This window comes from Ammospiza caudacuta, chromosome 15, assembly GCF_027887145.1.
Source record: "Ammospiza caudacuta isolate bAmmCau1 chromosome 15, bAmmCau1.pri, whole genome shotgun sequence".
Classification (NCBI taxonomy): domain Eukaryota; kingdom Metazoa; phylum Chordata; class Aves; order Passeriformes; family Passerellidae; genus Ammospiza; species Ammospiza caudacuta.
In genome coordinates, this window is record NC_080607.1 from 13,682,248 (window position 1) to 13,701,088 (window position 18,841).

At 54.1% G+C, this 18,841-nt stretch overlaps 2 protein-coding genes across 2 annotated transcripts; one reads left to right on the forward strand and one right to left on the reverse strand.

The window, feature by feature from the left end:
- Positions 1–275: 275 nt before the first annotated feature.
- LOC131564349 (tyrosine-protein kinase Srms-like) lies at positions 276–8,542 on the forward strand. Its single transcript, XM_058814759.1, has 8 exons — positions 276–631; positions 3,385–3,506; positions 4,359–4,525; positions 5,387–5,525; positions 6,302–6,460; positions 7,323–7,504; positions 7,652–7,808; positions 8,117–8,542. The coding sequence occupies exons 1-8, from the start codon at positions 276–278 to the stop codon at positions 8,308–8,310; spliced, it is 1,476 nt and encodes a 491-aa protein (XP_058670742.1). The 3' UTR covers positions 8,311–8,542.
- A 5,454-nt stretch (positions 8,543–13,996) lies between these two features.
- Positions 13,997–16,579, reverse strand: PPDPF (pancreatic progenitor cell differentiation and proliferation factor). Its single transcript, XM_058814856.1, has 5 exons — positions 16,434–16,579; positions 15,573–15,661; positions 14,735–14,809; positions 14,506–14,602; positions 13,997–14,330 (listed from the first exon to the last, which is right to left on the reverse strand). Exons 2-5 carry the CDS (start codon positions 15,625–15,627, stop codon positions 14,186–14,188), a joined length of 372 nt encoding a protein of 123 aa, XP_058670839.1. The 5' UTR covers positions 15,628–15,661; positions 16,434–16,579; the 3' UTR covers positions 13,997–14,185.
- Between the last annotated feature and the right edge of the window lie 2,262 nt (positions 16,580–18,841).

Below are 18,841 nucleotides of genomic sequence, written 5' to 3' on the forward strand. Positions count from 1 at the left end.
GGCTCCAGCTGTGCCTGTCTCCCAGATGTGCCCGTGGGTCTGAGCGTGGGACTCCTGCCTGCAGACTCGTCCCGCCGGCAGACTCGTCGCACCAGACGAACCAGTTTCACTTTCAGAAATAGGAAGTTGGCCGGGAAGGGCCGGCGAGCGCCCAGACGCGTGCGGGTAACGCGGGCCGGCAGGATGAGCTCCGCGGCCGGCGGCAGGAGCTCCGCATCCCCCTTTCCCCCGGCCTCCCGGTGGGCATAGCCCACGCATCCAGAGCATCGCCGGGCATGGAGCAGTTCGTCAGGAAGCGCCTGACCTTCCTGACATCCTTCTGGAACAAGCTCCGTCCCCGCTCCGTGACGGAGAGCTGCTCGCTGGGGTATCTTGGCTCTGATTCCGTTTCGCTCAACTCGGAGGCGACTTCCATTTCCTTCATCCCCAAGTCGTCTCTCTGTATCGCTTTGTACGCTTTCACAGCCCGCAGCGCCGAGGAGCTGAGCATAAGCGCAGGGGACAAACTGCGTGTCCTCAGAGAGGAGGGCGAGTATGTCTTAGCCCGGCGGCTGCTGGGGGAGCCGGCCATGGGCTACGTCCCCGCTGCCTACGTGGCCAACCTCAGCCAGGGCACCTCTGCTCACCGCCCGTAAGTATCCCCGGCTCTGGATGCACCGGGGGATGGATGGAGGCTGGGCTCGGGCAGGGAGAGGCAGCGCTCACCCTCCACAGCGGCGACGAGCACCAGATCCCCGTCCCCTGCTTTGGTCATTAGGGACTGAGCGGGGATTTGTCTTTCCCTGAGCATCCCTGAATCCCCTGGGCACCCCTGCATTCCCTGCAGCCCCTGCAGCTCCTGCAGGTCGTGGCAGGAGGGTGGAGGTGTTTGGCAGAGGCAGAGAGATTTGGGGGATGCGCCAGAGATGCCGGTGTCCCTTCCTGGCTGCATCACCCTGGCACGGGCTGGGCTGGCTCTGGGCAGGGTTGCAAAGGCTCCTGCTTGTTTCTACTGCTTTCCGTCTTGTTAAAGGGGACCCAGCAGGAAGAGAGGGAGCTGGGGAGCTTGTACCTGACCCCTGCCAGCTCCAAATGGCTTGAGAGCACGAGAAGAAGCATTTTTGGGTTGGCACCTGCCAGGAAGCCCAGGGCCAGCTGTTGCTGCCATCCTGCTTATCCAGGGCTGGGGGTTTCCTCCCGGTGGGTGCCTCTCCCAGCCGGCCGGGAGCTCGGGGCATGTCTCAGCCCTCTGGCAGCCGGGAAAAGCCCAGCTCCTCGTTGCATAAGGCAACCTGGTCCCGACACGTCGGGCGAAGCGCCCCGAGCCACAGCTGTTCCCTCCGTGCCCTGAGTCACCGAGCGCGGGCAGCGCGGGGCTGCGGCACCCCGGGGAGCCCCCGCGCCAGCCTTGTGCTGGGTGGGGTGAAGGAGAGCAGCGAGAGAAGCCCGGGAAGGGTCCCCGATGTGCGGGTGGGGTAGGAGAGACCCTCCCTGCGTGTCCTTTGAGGAAGGCAAATCCATCCGGCTGGGCTGTGCTGGGACCACACCGGTGTGGACCGCGGGGTCGGCTCCCTCCCTGCCTTATTCCCATGGCATGGAAGAGTAGGACAGGCTACGGGGGAGCATGTAGCACACACACAGATGTATGTACCTGTGTGTGTGTGCCTGTGTGTGTACACGTGTGTGTACCTGTGTGTGTGTACGTGTGTACGTGTGTGTGGACTTGTGTGTATCTGTGTGTATGTACATATGTGTGTACCTGTGCGTGTACATATGTGTGTACATGTGTGTGTTCATGTGTGTGTTCATGTGTGTGTTCATGTGTGTGTACCTGTGTGTGTACATATGTGTGTGTGTGTACCCGTGAGTGTACCTGTGTGTACGTGTGCCTGTGTACACGTGTGTATGTGTGTACCTGTGTGCGTACATGTGTGCTTGTGTGTGTATACCTGTGTGTGTACATATGTGTGTGTGTGTACCCGTGAGTGTACCTGTGTGTACGTGTGCCTGTGTACACGTGTGTATGTGTGTACCTGTGTGCGTACATGTGTGCTTGTGTGTGTATACCTGTGCGTGTGTATGTACCTGTGTGTGTGTATGTGTACATGTGTATATGTGTGTACCTGTGTGTGTATACACCAGTGTGTGTACATGTGTATGTAACATATGTGTGTATATATGTGTGTGTACTTGTGTGTATGTACCTGTGTGTGTGTACGTGTGTGTGCACATATGTGTGTACCTGTGTGTACCTGTGTGTGTGTCCCCGTGTGAGCAGCAGCCGTGCGCAGCCGCTGCCCAGCCCCGTGCTGCGGACCGGGACGTTGCCGATGCTGGGGCGGGGCAGGGCCGGACCGTGCGCGGCTTCCCCGCCCGAGCGAGCCGTGAGCGCTCAGGCAGACTGCGCGGAGCCGCCTCGCAGCTGCCCGGTAATTTGTTCACCCCATCACGTATAATTTCCTGCGCGGCTTCTCAGACGCTGGCGATCCCAGCTAATGAAACTTTTGGCTTCTCACGTCCTGGCTGCCTTAGGCTGGATGGAGCTGCGTCTTAATGTGCATCCCGCTGTGTCGGGATCCAGCCAGCCAACCTGCCTTTCCTCACAGGAATTCAGTGAGGAATCTCAGTGAGGTGACAGAGAAAAGGGGTTTGGCTGGGTCCTCCCCTGGCTTGGTGCTGTGAAGATCCCAGCCAGCACTGCCAAGGCTGGAGCAGCAAATGGCAATTGCCAGAGGTGTTTCCATTGATGCCCAGGCTCAGAGCTGGTTCTGCCCATGAGCTGCAGGTCAAGAAGGGCAAAGGAATCCTGTGCCTGCAGATGTCCCTGTGTCATGGCAGGACACAGGGACAACCTCTCCAGAGTATTTTCCACACAGCGCCAGGTCGTTCAGTGCTTTATTTACCACAGGCTGTCAGCCCAAGAGTATAAACCTCAGCTCAGGGCTTGGGATGGAGCTGAGACCCGGACAGCAGTGTCCAGAGACTGGTGAAGGACATGCCCCATCCCTGGCAGTGTTCAGTACCAGGCTGGAAGGGGCTTTGAGAAGCCTGGGCTAGTGGAAGGTGTCCCTGCCCACGGCAGGAGGTGTTTTAGGGTCCCTCCCAACCCAAACCATTCTGGGATTCTCTGATTCTGTGAAATGGTCTGCAGGCAGTGAGCTACAATAAACTGCAGCAAGTGCCTGTAAAGCCCACCCAATGGAAACAGCTTTGGTCTACAGGTTTTGTGACACAGCCTAGCCACTGTGCCACTTGCTTGGTGGCTGCAGGAATGAGCAAACAGTGGGATCCCAGCAGCTGCTCCCCCTCCCCAGCTCAGAGGGTGCAAAATCCCCTGAAATGGATGCAGACCCATCAGTGCAGCATTCCCCTGCCCTGCTGTGACCCCTCTGCTCTGCTCCCCAGCTGGTACTTCAGCAAGATCAGCCGAAATGAAGCGGAGCAGCTCCTCCTCTCACCTCCCAACCAGCACGGCTCCTTCCTCGTCCGGGACAGCGAGAGCAGCAAGGGCGAATACTCTCTCTCAGGTGACCTTGTGGCAATCATCCAGATATAATTAGCACAAGGAAAGGAAGCAGACTGCTCCTTAGGAACAGCTCCTGGCTTGCTTAGCATGGGGTGAAAACAAGAATAAGTTTAAAGCGTTTTTCAGCACCTTGTTGAAGGGAATGGTCTGCTTTCTGAGGGTGAGGGGAAAGTTTACAGGGCAGGGACGGATTGTTGAATCACTGTGGCAAAGGAAAGTGCATGGCTCCTGTCTGGGGTATGAAAGCCATAAACATTTCACTGCAGCTTAATTATGGTTCCGTGGCACTAACTCCCAGGATTTCATTCCAGCAGCTTTTGTCATCTGAGGGTTGTTTAAAAATATGCTGCCACTCCAGATTACCAGGGCCTGGGCTGCTCCCACATACTGAAATCTGAATTCAGGGGGTTTTGGACCAGGCAGTACTATTACAATTTGTTTTAATCCCCATAAAAGTAATCCTAGGAAAATTCATGGCAAACTCTACATCCCACCATCAGTCCCTGAGCTGTGGGAGTCACAGCCACTCCTGGTTTATCCTCTTGGAGCAGCTCTGATGTTGTCTGAGCAGTCCATGGTGGAGTTATTCCTAGCAATAAAGCTAATTAATTACACCTGATAATAAAGCATCACCTCTGTGGTCCAAAGGAGCCTGGCTCACAATGAGGGCCAGGAGGTGGGAGCAGAAGGGACGTGGGGAGTGAGATGAAGCAGTCCAAGGGAGAGTTGTGTTGCTTTAGCTTCATTAGAAGACTTGGAATCTTTAAAGGAGAGAAGGTGGAGCCAGCAGGGAGGTGGGGAGGGACTGATCTCTGCACAAATTGAGTTTTCCCCAACCTGGGCTTCCCCGCAGTGCGCAACCACGCCAAGGTCAGCCACTTCCGAATCTGCAAGAGCCCCCGGGGCAGCCTCTACATCCAGAAGGGACACCCCTTCCCCAACATGGAGGAGCTGCTCGCCTTCTACACGGAGCACTGGAAGGTCATCCAGAGCCCCCTGCTGCAGCCCTGCAGCCCCGCGGTGTGTACGGGCACAGCTCTCCCCGGGGTGGGAAAAGGGAAAGGGAAACTAGAAATAATTAGTCTGTCCCTTTGGGTTTTGAGTTTATTAAACTAAATTTAAAGCCCACCATTAGTATAGCTGCCAGCATTGACTTTAATCAGCCACGTTAAGGCATTTATATGTATGTTTGAGCAGAATTTTCTGAAATGTGTTGTCCGTCTCAAAGACTGGAAACCAAGTTGTTACAATTCCATTCAATACAGATTCTGGAAATACCTGCCCTTCCAATTTTTTCCTGAGAATATAAGACAAAACACATGGCTTTTATAAAGTTTTCATACCAATTAGTGCAGTGCTCATAAGTCTAATTACAGTATTAATCTCAAATTGCCAGCTCATTTCCTGATTAGAGTTCCATCTACTGATTATGACTTGGAAACAGCAATTAACCATGTGAATAATCCAAGAGTGAAATTGAAAGGTGTGGGACAAAAGAAATGTTCAATGAACTAAAATCTAAATCAGACATAATATGCAGTAATATTAATTCACGAATTTTTATTTATTGGTGGGGATGGAGAAAAGCCACTTTTGAAGTCTGATGAGGAGTGAATCATGACTTGAACTCTTGGTATTCCATGTAGTCTCCAAACTCTCCTGCTTGCACAGCTGGGGTCCCAGCAGGGCTCATGCAGAGGATGCCCCGTGTGTTCTGTGCCCGCAGTGAGCACAGAGGGAAGGGCAGTGCTCAGGCTCAGCCCTGGCTGGTGGAGCACCATGTCCTGCTCCTCTGTGGGCACCAAGGGTTGCTGCAGGCCCCAGCAGCAGGTCCTGGCTGTCTGGCTGGTCCGAGTGTGCCATTCCATGTCCACCTGACAGACTCCCCCCGAGAGGGATGGCTGGGAGCGCCCGCGCTGGGAGTTCACCCTGCGGAGGAAGCTGGGAGAGGGCTACTTTGGAGAGGTATGGGAAGGGCTGTGGAGGAACACCGTGCCAGTGGCCATCAAGATCATTAAAGGTGCGTGGAGAATCAAATGTTAACAGCAGCCAACTGAGTCTCTCGTTCACTGCCATTATCATTGACCCTTGTCGCTATAGGACACAAAAGAACACAAGCGCACACTGCTGTTCTTAAGGTGAAGAAAAGGGAAGTTTATTTTCTGACTCTAACATTTATAGTTTTCTAAAAGTGACAGTGGATTGGAGGGTGACTGCCACCTCTCCAATGACACTGGACAAACTGACAGTCTATCAACTTTCTCCTCTTCTATAAAGGAATGCAAAACAATGAGTTATTTACAGAAAGTGTGTGAGAAAGTTCACTACAAGAATGTCAACATCAGAAGGCTTAGAAAATCTTAAAAATCAGGGTGACAGACCCTCCTTTATTTCCTCATCCTCTTGGCCACGGTGACTGTTTTATCATGCAAATGGCAGGAGGACCTGGTGAGGAGCCATTGGAATATTTCTGTGCACAAACCTAACTTTGGGCTGTATCCCTATAAATGGCTCCAGCCACTGAGTGTATGACAAGTGACATCACATCAAATCAAGTGGGTTTGTGATACATCAAGTCCTGATGGGACTATGAACCTGAAAATGGGACCCAAAGCCACATGGTGGAAAACATCTCTTTGGCTCTGAAACATAGGTTGTGCAGAGCTTTGAGAGCTTTGAGAGCAGGGACGGGCTGTGAGGAGGTAAAAAAGGTCCTCATCCCAATTGGAGTCACTGAAGTCCCAATGTCTACATGAGAAAGTGGCTCACAAGGGCTGTGTTGGCTTTGTCCCACAGCTGACATGAAAGCAGAAGACTTCACCAAGGAGATTCAGAACCTGAAGCGCCTGAGGCATGAGAAGCTGATCCAGCTGCACGCCGTGTGCTCCCTGGAGGAGCCCGTGTACATCATCACCGAGCTCATGCGCAAGGGCAACCTCCACAGCTACCTCAACAGTGAGTGCTGGGTCACTGCTTCCTGTGCCTCAGAGGGGCCCTATGAACCTGAATGGGGACCCTAACAGAGTGCCAGCCTGGTTTCTGCCCTGTTTGATCAGTGGTAACACAGCGCAATCCATGGGTAGATGGATGGGTGGAGATGGTCTTGGGACACGAAGTCTCTCATGATCCTCTGGGTGTCCATGTGGGCTGGGTCTGTATCAACCCCTGGGAGCCCAATCCCGTTGGTAGGGAGCTTCATCCCTCCTCAAGCTCCCTATGGTCTGCCACTCCCACCAGGGGACAGAATCTCACTGCTCTGTTTGGACAACTCCACCCTCTTTAGGAATGAAACAGCCAAACCTCCCCGTGGGTTGGTGCATGTGCAGAGCTCATAACATGCCATGGACCACTCATCACCCAGATTAATTTTCTTGGCCTTTTTTTCCCTGACCCAGCACAACCAAACAAACCTCTCCCACCAAGACCTGTTTTTCTACAGGGTGCTCCCCTTCCCACCTACACTGACCTTGTTTCTGGTTGAGGTTCCAGCAGCAGAGCTGGAGCTCACAGGTACAGCAGGCTGAGAGGCCTGCAGGGAGATTTGTATGGCAGAAGGTCACCTTTGGCTTTGAACAAGCCATGGATATCTGTGACCTTGGTGCTCCTCAGAGCCCACCCCTGTCCCATGCCTGAGGAGCACATGGCTGTGCTGAACTTCCCACACAGTACAACAAGGATCGTTAGACAGGAGCACAAATTTGAGGTTTTACATCATCCTCATGTCCCACAGTGCCAGCACAGGGTCTCCTTCCAAACCAAAACACCAAAAAAGGTGTTGGTAGATTGCCCCCAATGCTTGGATTGTCTGGATTAACAGGTCCTGAAGGGAAGTCCCTGGGCACCTCCCACCTGCTCAACATCTCCTGCCAAGTGGCGGATGGGATGAGGTACCTGGAGGAGAAGCACATTGTCCACCGGGATCTGGCAGCCAGAAACATCCTGGTTGGAGAGGAGCTCACCTGCAAAATCGCTGATTTCGGACTTGCCCGGCTCCTCAAGGTCAGCTCAGGGGATGCTCTGGTCCCTCTCTGCCACCACTCGAGCTCATAGAGCTGTCCCGTGATGGAGGCAATCCCTGCCATCCCTTAAAGCTGTGTCTGTGCTGTTCACCCCATCCCTCATATCCTGTCTGCCATTGCTTTTCAGGATGACATTTACTCCACCAGCAGCAGCACTAAAATCCCAGTGAAGTGGACGGCCCCAGAGGCAGCCAACTACCGCACCTACTCCCTGAAGTCCGATGTCTGGTCCTATGGGATTCTGCTCTACGAGGTCTTCACATATGGACAGATCCCCTATGAAGGTAGGGCTGCTGCCCCACTCCATGAAATGCGATATTGTCCCTTCCCTAAGGGATATGGCAGCAGCTCCTGGAGCATGAGCAGGTTATTGTCCATTCAGGGATGTCTTAGAGGGATATTCAGTGGTTGCAGAGTGTGTGCAGGAGCTGGGGGCAGAAAGTTGGTCTGGATATCCCAGATCCTCTTTTCTACCACCCCTCTGGCACAGAGACACCACAGCATCACCAGTGACATCTTGGCCACTGCAGGTGTACCTTCAGGGCATCCTTTGGGGACATCAGACTCAGGGGTTTCTCCTCCTTCCTTGCAGGAATGACAAACCAAGAAACCGTACGGCAAATCACCAGGGGCTACCGCCTGCCCCGGCCCAGCCCCTGCCCTCCTGAGATCTACAGCATCATGCTGGAGTGCTGGAATGGCAACACAGAGGAGCGTCCCACCTTCCTGGCCCTGAGGGAGAAGCTGGGCTTCATCTACAGGCGGCTGCTCAGCTCCCTCTCCTGAGGGACCCCTTCCCACCATCCTTCCTGCACAAGCCCCTCCAGGCCAGCTCTTGCCAAAAAGTTCCTTCCTTCTGGTTTGCCCTCTGACAGGGCTACAAGGAAAGCACATTCCCCCAGAAAACAGCCTGTGGTCCCTCACAGCCAGGGTGCAGGGAGGTGGCCAAGGCAGAAAGCAACAAGTTGTGCAGAACTCGTTGCCAGCGCTTGGCTGTGTAACAGTTTGGAGAAGCCCCATGGAGGCATCACTCAAAGTTTACATCTTCGTTCACTCAGCAGGGTGGGAGGCCCCTGCTGCTCCCCACACAGACGTGAAGGTTTGCAGCTCATGTTCAGTTGTGGCTCTGCTTGATTTATCTTGTAGTGTGTGTTCGGTGTATTTATCAATAAATGTGTGCATCCACAGGGCGTTGCTGGATGCTCCTCCTTCAGCACATTGCTCCACTCCCTCCCAGGAATGATGGAATGGCTTGGGTGGGCACAGCCCTGAAGCTCCTCTTGTTCCAACCCTCCTGGCAAGGACAGGACACCTTCCAGTAGAGCAGATTGCTCCAAGCCCTGTCCAACCTGGGTGTGAACACTTCCAGGGATAGGTTCAAAGAGCCCACCAAGGATGGGTTCAAGGAAGCACTGATTTGCAAACAGCCCCACTCTTGCAACCACAGATAAAACCATTCTTGTGTCTCTTTGGACTCTATTCACCCAAGTACCCCTGTGTGCCTCGGCCACCCTTTTCCCCTCATGGCCCTGAGGACTCTGCAGAGTCAGCTCCTGACTGGGCTGCTCTGCTCTGGATCCTTGTCTCACTCACCATCCTGTGGTAATTCCAAGAAAAATGAATCTCTGTGTTCTAATATTGACTGCCTCTTTATCCCAGGTGCAGGCAGCAAAGGTAAAACCCTGCATCACCCTACTTTACTCTTCATCCCACCCATGGGGAAGGCCAAGAGATGCTCCCACCACCCCCAGCTCCTCCCTAATCCCAGGATCTGGCATTGCAGGGGGACCTTGAGCCTCTTGTCCCTCCCTAGCCACGGCAGAGTTTGCTGCACCAAGTTCCTGTTGCCCCCTGCCCATGCACACTCCCAGAGGCTGGACTGTCCCTGGCAGCAGTGGAAGGACACATGGAAAAGCAGGAATTGGAACAATGTCAAAGCTCCAGGCTGGTGCAGGCAGGGGCAGCCCAAGTGGGGCTGTTAGAGCCCTAACACAATTGTGGTGGCAGCAGCAGCAGACAGGCTGTGGGTGAAAGGCAACTGGCAGAGGTTTAGAATTCCTCCTGACAAGCTCATATTGCCCCTTTGCAGGTGACCAGGGGGACTGAGCCAACAGCAACGTTGGAATTTATAAAGTTAATAAAGTTTATGTAACATTCCCCACGCCTGGGCAGTGTCCATGCTGTGCAGAGCAGCAGAAACAAGTCTGGCTCTTGGCTGAGCAAGTCTCCAAACACAAGGGGCCTGGAAAGGGGAGGCAGGAATGTGGTTTAGGGGTGGGATGAAGCCTGCTCTGTTCCTGTCCCTGTCCCAGCAGCTCCTGGTTGGAGTATTCCCAGATGGAAAAAGCAACAGGTTGTGTTTGGACATGGTTGCAAGAGGAAATCCTCTCCTTGCACAAACATTTTGCAGCCTGATCAAACACCTGAGCAGAGAGCACAGCTATGCCCAGCCCTAGTCTTATCCTGCAGGAAAATAAAGACTGAAGGCACATCCAGCAGGTGAAGGGCTGTGGCACACTAAGGAAGGGCAGGAACACGGTGGGGAGCTGCTGCACCTCAGAATCACAGAACGGTTTGGGTTGGAAGGGACCTTCAAGCTCGCCTTGTTCCACCTCCCTAGAGCAGGCTGCTCAAATGGCAATAAAACAGTAAATCTGCAGGTCTGGCTGCCACCAGATGGAGCTCAAAAATAAGCAGGAGGAGAGGGGAGAGCGTGGGGTGACGGGGCTGGTGTGGGGCACAGCCATCCATGGTGGGGTACCTGGAGATGCCACCAGCCTGTCACACACATGGCCCAAAACAGCTCACTCAGCAGTCACAGTGAGCTCTTGGGGATGAGGAGAGGGAATTTGGGGATGTAATGACACGGTGCTGTCCACAGCAGTTTTCCTTCCTCCTCCTCTTCCTCTGCTGCATGAAAAGCCAATCCACAGCCTGGGTGTGCCCTCCAGCACGGTCTGCTGGGTTTTGGCATTTCTCAGAGCCATTACTTGTTTTCTAAAAGTAGATAAACTTGGTGGTGAGGGGGGGAACCCAAATTTTCCTATCTGCTCCCAGGATCTCAGCCTGAGCTGGGCACTGCAACCCTTCCCCGAAAATCTGCACCAGGCTTTTCCTTAATCCACTCCACAAAGGCAGGAGTGCTGGGGTCCCAGTCCCTCCAGCACTGCTCCGTAGTGGGCACTGCAGATCCTGCTGTTAGAGGGCACTGCAAATCCTGTCACAGGAACCTCCTGCAGATCCTGCTGTTAGAGGGCATTGCAAATCCTGTCACAGGAACCTCCTGCAGATCCTGCTGTTAGAGGGCATTGCAAATCCTGTCACAGGTACCTCCTGCAGATCCTGCTGTTAGAGGGCTCTGCAAATCCTGTCACAGGTACCTCCTGCAGATCCTGCTGTTAGAGGGCATTGCAAATCCTGTCACAGGAACCTCCTGCAGATCCTGCTGTTAGAGGGCACTGCAAATCCTGTCACAGGTACCTCCTGCAGATCCTGCTGTTAGAGGGCACTGCAAATCCTGTCACAGGTACCTCCTGCAGATCCTGCTGTTAGAGGGCACTGCAAATCCTGTCACAGGTACCTCCTGCAGATCCTGCTGTTAGAGGGCACTGCAAATCCTGTTGTTACAGGTGCCTCCTGCTCCACTTGCAGCCTGGCATGTGCCCGTGTGAGGATTCAAGGATGGGAGCCTTGACCCAGTGGCATTTGGAAGCAGCCTCAGGCTAACGCAATGTATTTCAGCTGCACAGCTCATTTCTATTTTTAAGGGCCCACATCAGCGTTTGAAGGGTGAGGGGGAAGCAAAGCTGCTGGAGGGAAATAAACCAAACCAAAACAGCCCCCAGCAGCAAGAGGCAGGGAATGAAAAGAAATATTTCTCACTGGAGGCGGCGGGGTGGCACGAGGGCTGCTGCAAAGGACGAGTGAGCAGAAAACAGCAGCACGAGTTTTTAGCAAATATCTGCATTAATCAACAGTTAAAACACCATCAAGGAGGCAGAGGGGGGGACATCAGCCCCTGTGGAATGCCATGGGAGGTGGGTGCTTGTCCCTCCCTACAGGAAGAAGGGGATGGATTAGGGAGGTGTGGAGTGTATGGGGAACCCCTTTCATTATCTTCTACTGCACAGTGTTTCCCTTGCTATCCCACCACAGCAGCAACATGAGGATACAGGAAATCAGCTGGAATCGTAGGTTGGAAAAACCCTCTAAGATCATTGAGTACAATCATTCCCCCAGCACTGCTGAGCCCACCACTAACCCATGGCCCCAAGTGCCACATCCATGGGGCTTTTAAACTCTCCAGGGGTGGGGACTCCCATGCTTGGGAACTCTTTCAGTGTGGAAATTTGTCCTGATATCCAACCTAAACCTCTCCTGCCACAATTTGAGCCTGCTCCATAGAATTGTGAAATGAGAGTTTTCTCTCATCACTTGTTACTTGAGCAGAGAGACACCCACAGCAGTGGAGATAGAAACAGAACAAAAATAAATGTGCTTGGCTGTCAGATGCTTTTCCAAAATGTCTGCAGGCTGTGAAAGGATAAGAAAGGCCCTAAAAGCCTTTCAATCCCAAGCAATAAAAGGCAATGCCAAGGACTTTGCTCTCAGAAATGCCATGAAGCTGCCTAGGAGCACATTTTGGGGGATCTGGACTCTCTCTGTATCTCCACTCCCAGCAGAGAAGGAGTCTGAGTCTGTGACACTTCACAGACATTCAGAAAAACAGCCTTTAATTCAGCAGGGGTTTTCCAGGCAGTTTTGCTTCACTGGACAGGGAACCATGGGCAGAAGGGCAGACACTGACAGGTGTTGCAGTCCCTGCTGTAAATCCAACACCTTGGAGCAATGTGGGAATGAACTTAACCTTCATCCAGCATCCAAACACTGCATAGGGGAGCATCCATGTGCTCATGGCATCAGAGAGCAGCTCACTTAGAGCTGGACCAGGCTGGGGAACGTGCCCAGAGGAAAGCCAGGGATGTGGCATTGGTGCCTTTGCCCTGTCACTGCCTCCCCTGGGTGCCTGAGGACAGTTGCTGGATTTGTCCCTCCATGATCACAAGACCAACAAGCAAATACAGTAATACTGACTTTACCTTTGTGTGTCCACACTGATTCTCAGGCTTGAAAAAAAGTATTTGTCTCTCCAAAATACGTGGCTTTTGCTGGCAACCAGCAGCAGAAGAGATCCCTGAGGCACCTGGGGTTGAGCAGCACCCAAAGAGCTTTTCTGGCCCTGGGAAGACCCTGAAGCAGTGCCACAACCACACGTCCCAGCCAGCCAGCCCACCTTGCCTGTCTTACTCAGAAATGGTTTATTTTATCGTGATTTTCCTGTGTTTCTTGAATTTCAAAGGCAGCCCCACAACAACAACAGCAGTTTTCTGCCTGGCTGGAAGTCACATCAGATCAGTTGCTGCCATGGACATGGGGGTCACCTTCAGGGTGCTGGCAGTGCCCAGAGTGCTGGAACAGCCCTGAAGCCATCCCCCTCGGGTGCACACACTGACACAGGGGCAGCAGAGGTGCCAGTGCTGCCCTGGCCCCCCGGAGGGACAGGGAACACAGACACTCTGCCCTGACAGGGACCAGAGCTCAGGGAAAAGCTTACTCAACACTTTCCGCCGTAAAAACAACAGAACTGGAATGACCCTGGATGCCCCTGCAAGCAGCCACAAAGCAGAGCAGCCACTTGGCCCCAGCTGCTCCCTGCCCTTTGTCCTGCCAGCAAGGGACACCAGGAGGCAAAGCAGAGCTCAGGGGTCCCATGGCCTCAGCTGCAGCCCCCAGTGCCCACAGGACAGCCCCACACCTCGTGCTGTGGCTGGCAGCAGACAGGAAGATTTGGCACCTTTAAATAAAACTCTGCAAGGTGGTTTTTTTTGCCTCCAGCAGGAACAAAGGCGCTCCCTTCATGCAGGCTCTTGTTTTCCCAGCTATTGGGCTGGTCACAGAAAGATCAAACAGCCAAATTGAATAATTGAAGACAAAAATCAGGGGAAACAGCACCTGGGGCAGCTGGGATCCAGGGCTGCAAATCCAGTGCAGCCATCCACACCATGAGCTCCAGCCTGATATCCAGGTCCATAAATGCATGCCGTGAGCAAGTTTAACCTCTCTCCTCATTATGGAGGGGTCACTGTTTACCCAAATCCTTCCCCAGCCCCAGCCACACCTGCTCAGGCCCTGGCACTCGCTCCTGCCCCTGGAGCTACCAAAGCAGCGCAGAGCAGCCGTGTGCTCAGGGAACAAAACAACTTCCCTGCCAGCAGGGACAGGCTGCGTAGCCAAGTAAGGAGAGAAGAGGCTGAGGGAAGGCGTTTGCAACACCAGCACGGCCCAGCCAGATCCTGCTCATGTGCAAAACACAGAGTCAGGCTGGCACGTGATATTGGCACCAGCACATCCTGGTCCAGCCCCACCAACACCCCCAGCACCGCTTTGCGGACAAAAAACAACCCACAACGTCTTAAAAGGCTGCTCAAGTTTATTCATTGCCATTGTACGAGTTGAGGGTAAAATACAAACGTGTTCCTGCATGTGCTTCGAGAGGGCTTAGTTACACCGGGAGAGAGTAAAAAAGGCTGGAGCGGAATCGTCGGGGTTGCTGCGGTTTTCCACGAGAGAGCAGCGCGTTTTGCTTGGAGCAGCCGGGGTTCTACAGGGGAGGAGGGGCCGTGCCCGCCGGGTGGGAGGGAGCGGCCGTGATGCTCGACTCGCTGGCGTGGCGCCTCCGTCCCGCGCCCGGGGCCGCCACCAGCCCGCAGGCCATCGGTGCTGCGGCCACCCGCAGGGCTCCCAGGCTGTAACACACAGCACAGGGACAGTCAGCCACCGTGCCAGCCCCCGCATGTGGCACTGCTGCCCTGCGTTTATTCCTGGATTATATGGATGTGGTCCATGGGGTCGGGATGCGCCCTGGGGATGCAGCAGGGATGGCCCCTGGTGCTGCTACCCCTGTCACCTCAAGGCACTCACCTCTCCTGGGACTCTGACACCGTTCTCATGGCTGGGTGAGATGTCTTCCCAAAGAAGAAGCTGGACCACCACTGGCCAGGGTCAGACTTGGGCAGTTCTGAGGAACAGGAACAGGGCATGGCAGGGAGAGTCCAGGTCAGTGCAACCTGGGCACCCCAACCTCACCCCACAGGAGGGGCTGGGTCACCTCCAGGAAGAGCTCCCACGAGCCAGGACAGGTGACACTCACCTGGGCCATGGGGGATGACCTCCCCAGAGTACTCTGAGCTGCAGGAGCTGGTGCTGGATGTGGAGCTCAGGCGCCCTGTGGAAAAATCACGGCCATCAGAACCACTGCTGACCCATGGTCATGCCATGAGAAGGAAAACATAGCCTTGGTGAGGCTGTGCCTGGATGATACGGCTCAGCCTCATCACTGACTCACTCCACTGCGTGCCCAGTTTAGTGCCAGGCCAGCAAAAACCACTAGGAAGGGAACAGACATTCCAATCATAGGGAGCAGAAAAACACCTTAACACCTCTGCAGGAAAAAACCTGCAACCCCAAGGATAAAATTTAGTCGCCTTGAGAGATGACTTGAGGCCAAGAGGATGCAAATTCCTGTGTATAATCCATGTGCTTTTAGTACAACAGCTCCAAGCCTGCTGCTTTTTTCATCTCGGGGGAATCCTTTAATTCCCTCTGGTTTAAGCAATCCATTAAACCAGAAACTCTCTCCCGGATGAGGAACCAGGAGCAACCATTGCCCAGACCGGTTTTGGAGCTCACTTCTGAAGCAACAGTGCAAGGTGAAACCATCCACCCCATCCCCTACAATCTTAGTAACAAATGAAGAGATTTGAGTCCCCTCAGCAGCCGGTACAGACGGGCTGGGGGGCCCAAGGAGGGTGTGGGCAGCAGCAGGGACATTGCTGGCTGTGCCCTTTCCTCACCAAACACTCCCATGGGGATGCAGCTGAAAGCACAGACCCGAGCTCAGCTCCATCTCTGCTGGAGCTGCATCCCCCCACAGCTGGCAGAGACCCCCATGTGCCCACCCAGCACCCCCAGCCCCAGCCTGCCCTTACTTCTGCGATAGTTGTGCGTGGCCATGAGCGAGCCGCTGGATGGGATGGATGCCATGGTTCCTGATCTTGGTTCTTGTGCAGATCTGAACCTGGGAGCACGGAGGCAGCTGTCAGCACCCACCCCGACCCAGCCCTGCACCCCCAAATGCTGCAGGGGTGCAAATGGAACCATTCACAGAGTTCCATTCCTAGCCCTGCACTGGGAACGGCGGCTGGGGCTCGCTGCACACGGATTAAACCCACAGAGCTCCAAGAGCTACGTGCAAAGCCAAAATAATTCCGTCCTACACAACTGCCTGTGCAGAGCACAGCCTGGCACAGCCCCTTCCCGACCCCGCAGCCCCTCCCCGGGTGTTTTTCTTGCAGGAATCCAGCTCCCCTCCTTAGATCAACATCTGGAGTTACAAAATCCCAGGCGGACGTTGCATAAGAAACAGAGAAACGCTGAGCTGGGGCACACACCGAGGGTGTTCCTGCAAGAAACTCCAGCCCCAGCGTGTCCCCAGCAGCCTCCCCATCAGCCAGAGCCGGGATAAACCCGCCCGCTTCACCTTTGATGCGGTCCAGCCCCAGTTCTGAACCGGAGAAATTCTTTCTGAACTGGAGCTCCAGTTCTTTCCCTCTTCCGGGTACAAAGCACCTTCCTGCCAGCCGCTGACTCTTCCCACAGCCCGACCCCTTGTTCTCCAAGAAATCTCTAAAAACCGCTCAAGGGCTCACAGCGCCAGCTGCCAACAGCTGCCGGACACGCGGGGGAATCAACCTTAGCGGGGAAACTGAGGCACGGCGAAGTTCCACCCCACAGCGACCCCCTGGCAAAGCAAAGGCTCGGGGCCCCCCGTCCCCTCCCCGGCAGCGCACCTGGGCCGTGTGCGGGTCCGGCGGGCTCGGGCAGGGCAGGGAGGGCAGGGCAGGGAGGGCCGGGGTCCGGCGCGGGGCCGCGGATCGCTCGCACCGCACGGCCTGAGCCGCGGCGCTGCCGAGCCGCCCCCGCGCCCCGCGGCTTTATCCGCGCCGGGCACGCCCCAGCACCGCGCCGCCAATGGCAGCGGGGGCGCGCCCGACACGCCCCTGACAGCCTCGGGGCGCGACTGTCGCGGCCGGGACAGGGGACACCCCCGAGGGCTGGAGGGACGGCGCAACAGCGCCCGGAGCGCGGAGAGAGGGGGTTCCGCCCAAACATCCTTCTCCTTTGAGGTGGTTCAGCTCCAGTTCCGAGCTGGACAAGTTTCTTTCTCCTTTCTTTCTCCTTTCAAGCAATGCTGCGTTTAAAATGAGGGTAAACGTGAAAAATAAATAAATACGGATTCGACGGGGCTCTATCAGTTTTGGAAAGAACTCTTTATTTCAGAGGAAAAGCTTGCGGCAAGGCCAAAGTACAACCCACAGCACAGAGCTGTGTTTGGGTACCAGGGTAGCATCCTGTACAGGTGCTGCTGCTCCGTGAACCACTGCTTTTGTGAGGCTGGGGGAGCCAAGGCAATGGATGTGCAAGAGGAAGCAGATGTGTTGAAGAGGAACAGAAACTCCACAGACAATTTCCTTCTGTTTGGAATGGAAATGGGGTTGAGCACAAAACGCTCTAAGAGAAGCCAGAGCTTTAAGGTATCTCCACAAAGGCAGTTTGGTACTTGGTATACGTAAAATGTTCCTCATTTTTTCTCCTCTAAATTTCAGTAATGATACTCCCAAAAAATCCTGCCCACCCCTCATCTCTTCATCTCTGAGGTGGTTCAGCTCCAGATCCTAGCTGGAGAAGTTTCTTTCTCCTTTCAAACAATGCTCCGTTCCAAATGAGGGTAAACATGAAAACTAAATAAATAGGGATTCGAAGGATTCTGAGCTGGCTGGGCTTTATGACTTTTGGAAAAGAACCCTTTATTTCAGAGAAAAAGCTTGTGGCAAGGCCAAAGTACAACCCACAGCACAGAGCTGTGTTTGGGTACCAGGGTAGCATCCTGTACAGGTGCTGCTGCTCCGTGAACCACTGCTTTTGTGAGGCTGGGGGAGCCAAGGCAATGGATGTGCAAGAGGAAGCAGATGTGTTGAAGAGGAACAGAAACTCTACAGACAATTTCCTTCTGTTTGGGATGGAAATGGGGTTGAGCACAAAATGCTCTAAGAGATGCCAGAGCCTTAAGGTGTCTCCACAAAGGCAGTTTGGTACTTGTTATACCTAAAATATTGCTCATTTTCTCTCCCCTAAAATTCAGCAATGCTCCAGAGCAGAGCTTTGCAGCCCAGCATGCTGAGGGCTGCGATAAAACCTTGCAGTTTTGGTGCAGCTGTGGAAAAGAACATTTTTGGAGGGTGATGCTTTAACAGTTTTAGGGATTGAAGGCAGAAGGGAGCCCACATGCCAGCCTGCGGTGGTTCTGTCACAAACTCCCCATGCAATGAGCTTCATTCCTCCCCAGTCTGGTTTTTTCCTTATTCATCTGGAGTTATTCTTTAATCCTCAGGACAAGGACCCAGTGCCAGGGGAGGCTGCCCTGGGTTGCTCCAGGACATCAACCTCCCTGCACAGCTCATGGGACAGCAAAAAGGCCGAGCTGCCCTCAGGGGTGTGTTTCTCAGTGGGGTATGACCACCCCAGCATGGGGACACTCCATGTGAGCCCTGTCCCCAGCTGACCCAAGAAGAAGGCCACAGTGACCACTGCCATGGCCACTGGCATGGACACTGCATGAGGAAAGCAGCCAGCACAGCTTTCAGGGAAAGCCTTGGCAGTAAATAAATAGATGAAGTAAATAAAGTCTGTAAATAAATAGATTATTTACAAAATTTACCCCAGAGGTTAAAGGGCCAACAGAAGCACATGCATGGTCCAGCTGGGGACCAAGTTCCTCCAGCCGTGCCTCAGTTTCCCCACTGATAATACTGACTCAGCGCTTTCCAGGGAAGGGTTTGGCTAAAGGTTGAGATGGACTTTGAATACACAAATTCCAACAGGCAGTTTAAACAGCCACGTGGTTGTTTTCATGCCCAGCATAAGGCTTTGCTTTTGTGCTGTGTGACTGGGTTTGAGCACTGCTTGGATTTCGGGGTCCTGACACTCCCAGTCCTGCCTGGGTACACAGCATGGAGAGTTCCAGGGCACAGGCTTGGAGATTTTCCTGGCCTGGAAAGGAATGATAGAAGGCTAAAAAGTCAGTGCTTCAGACATGAAAAGTCACTTTTGTTTTAGTGTAGCCTGTGTCATCTCTCAGGTTCCTCCTCAGCTCCCTAGAGATGAATTCCTGCATCCTCCACCCCCCTAATAATGTACA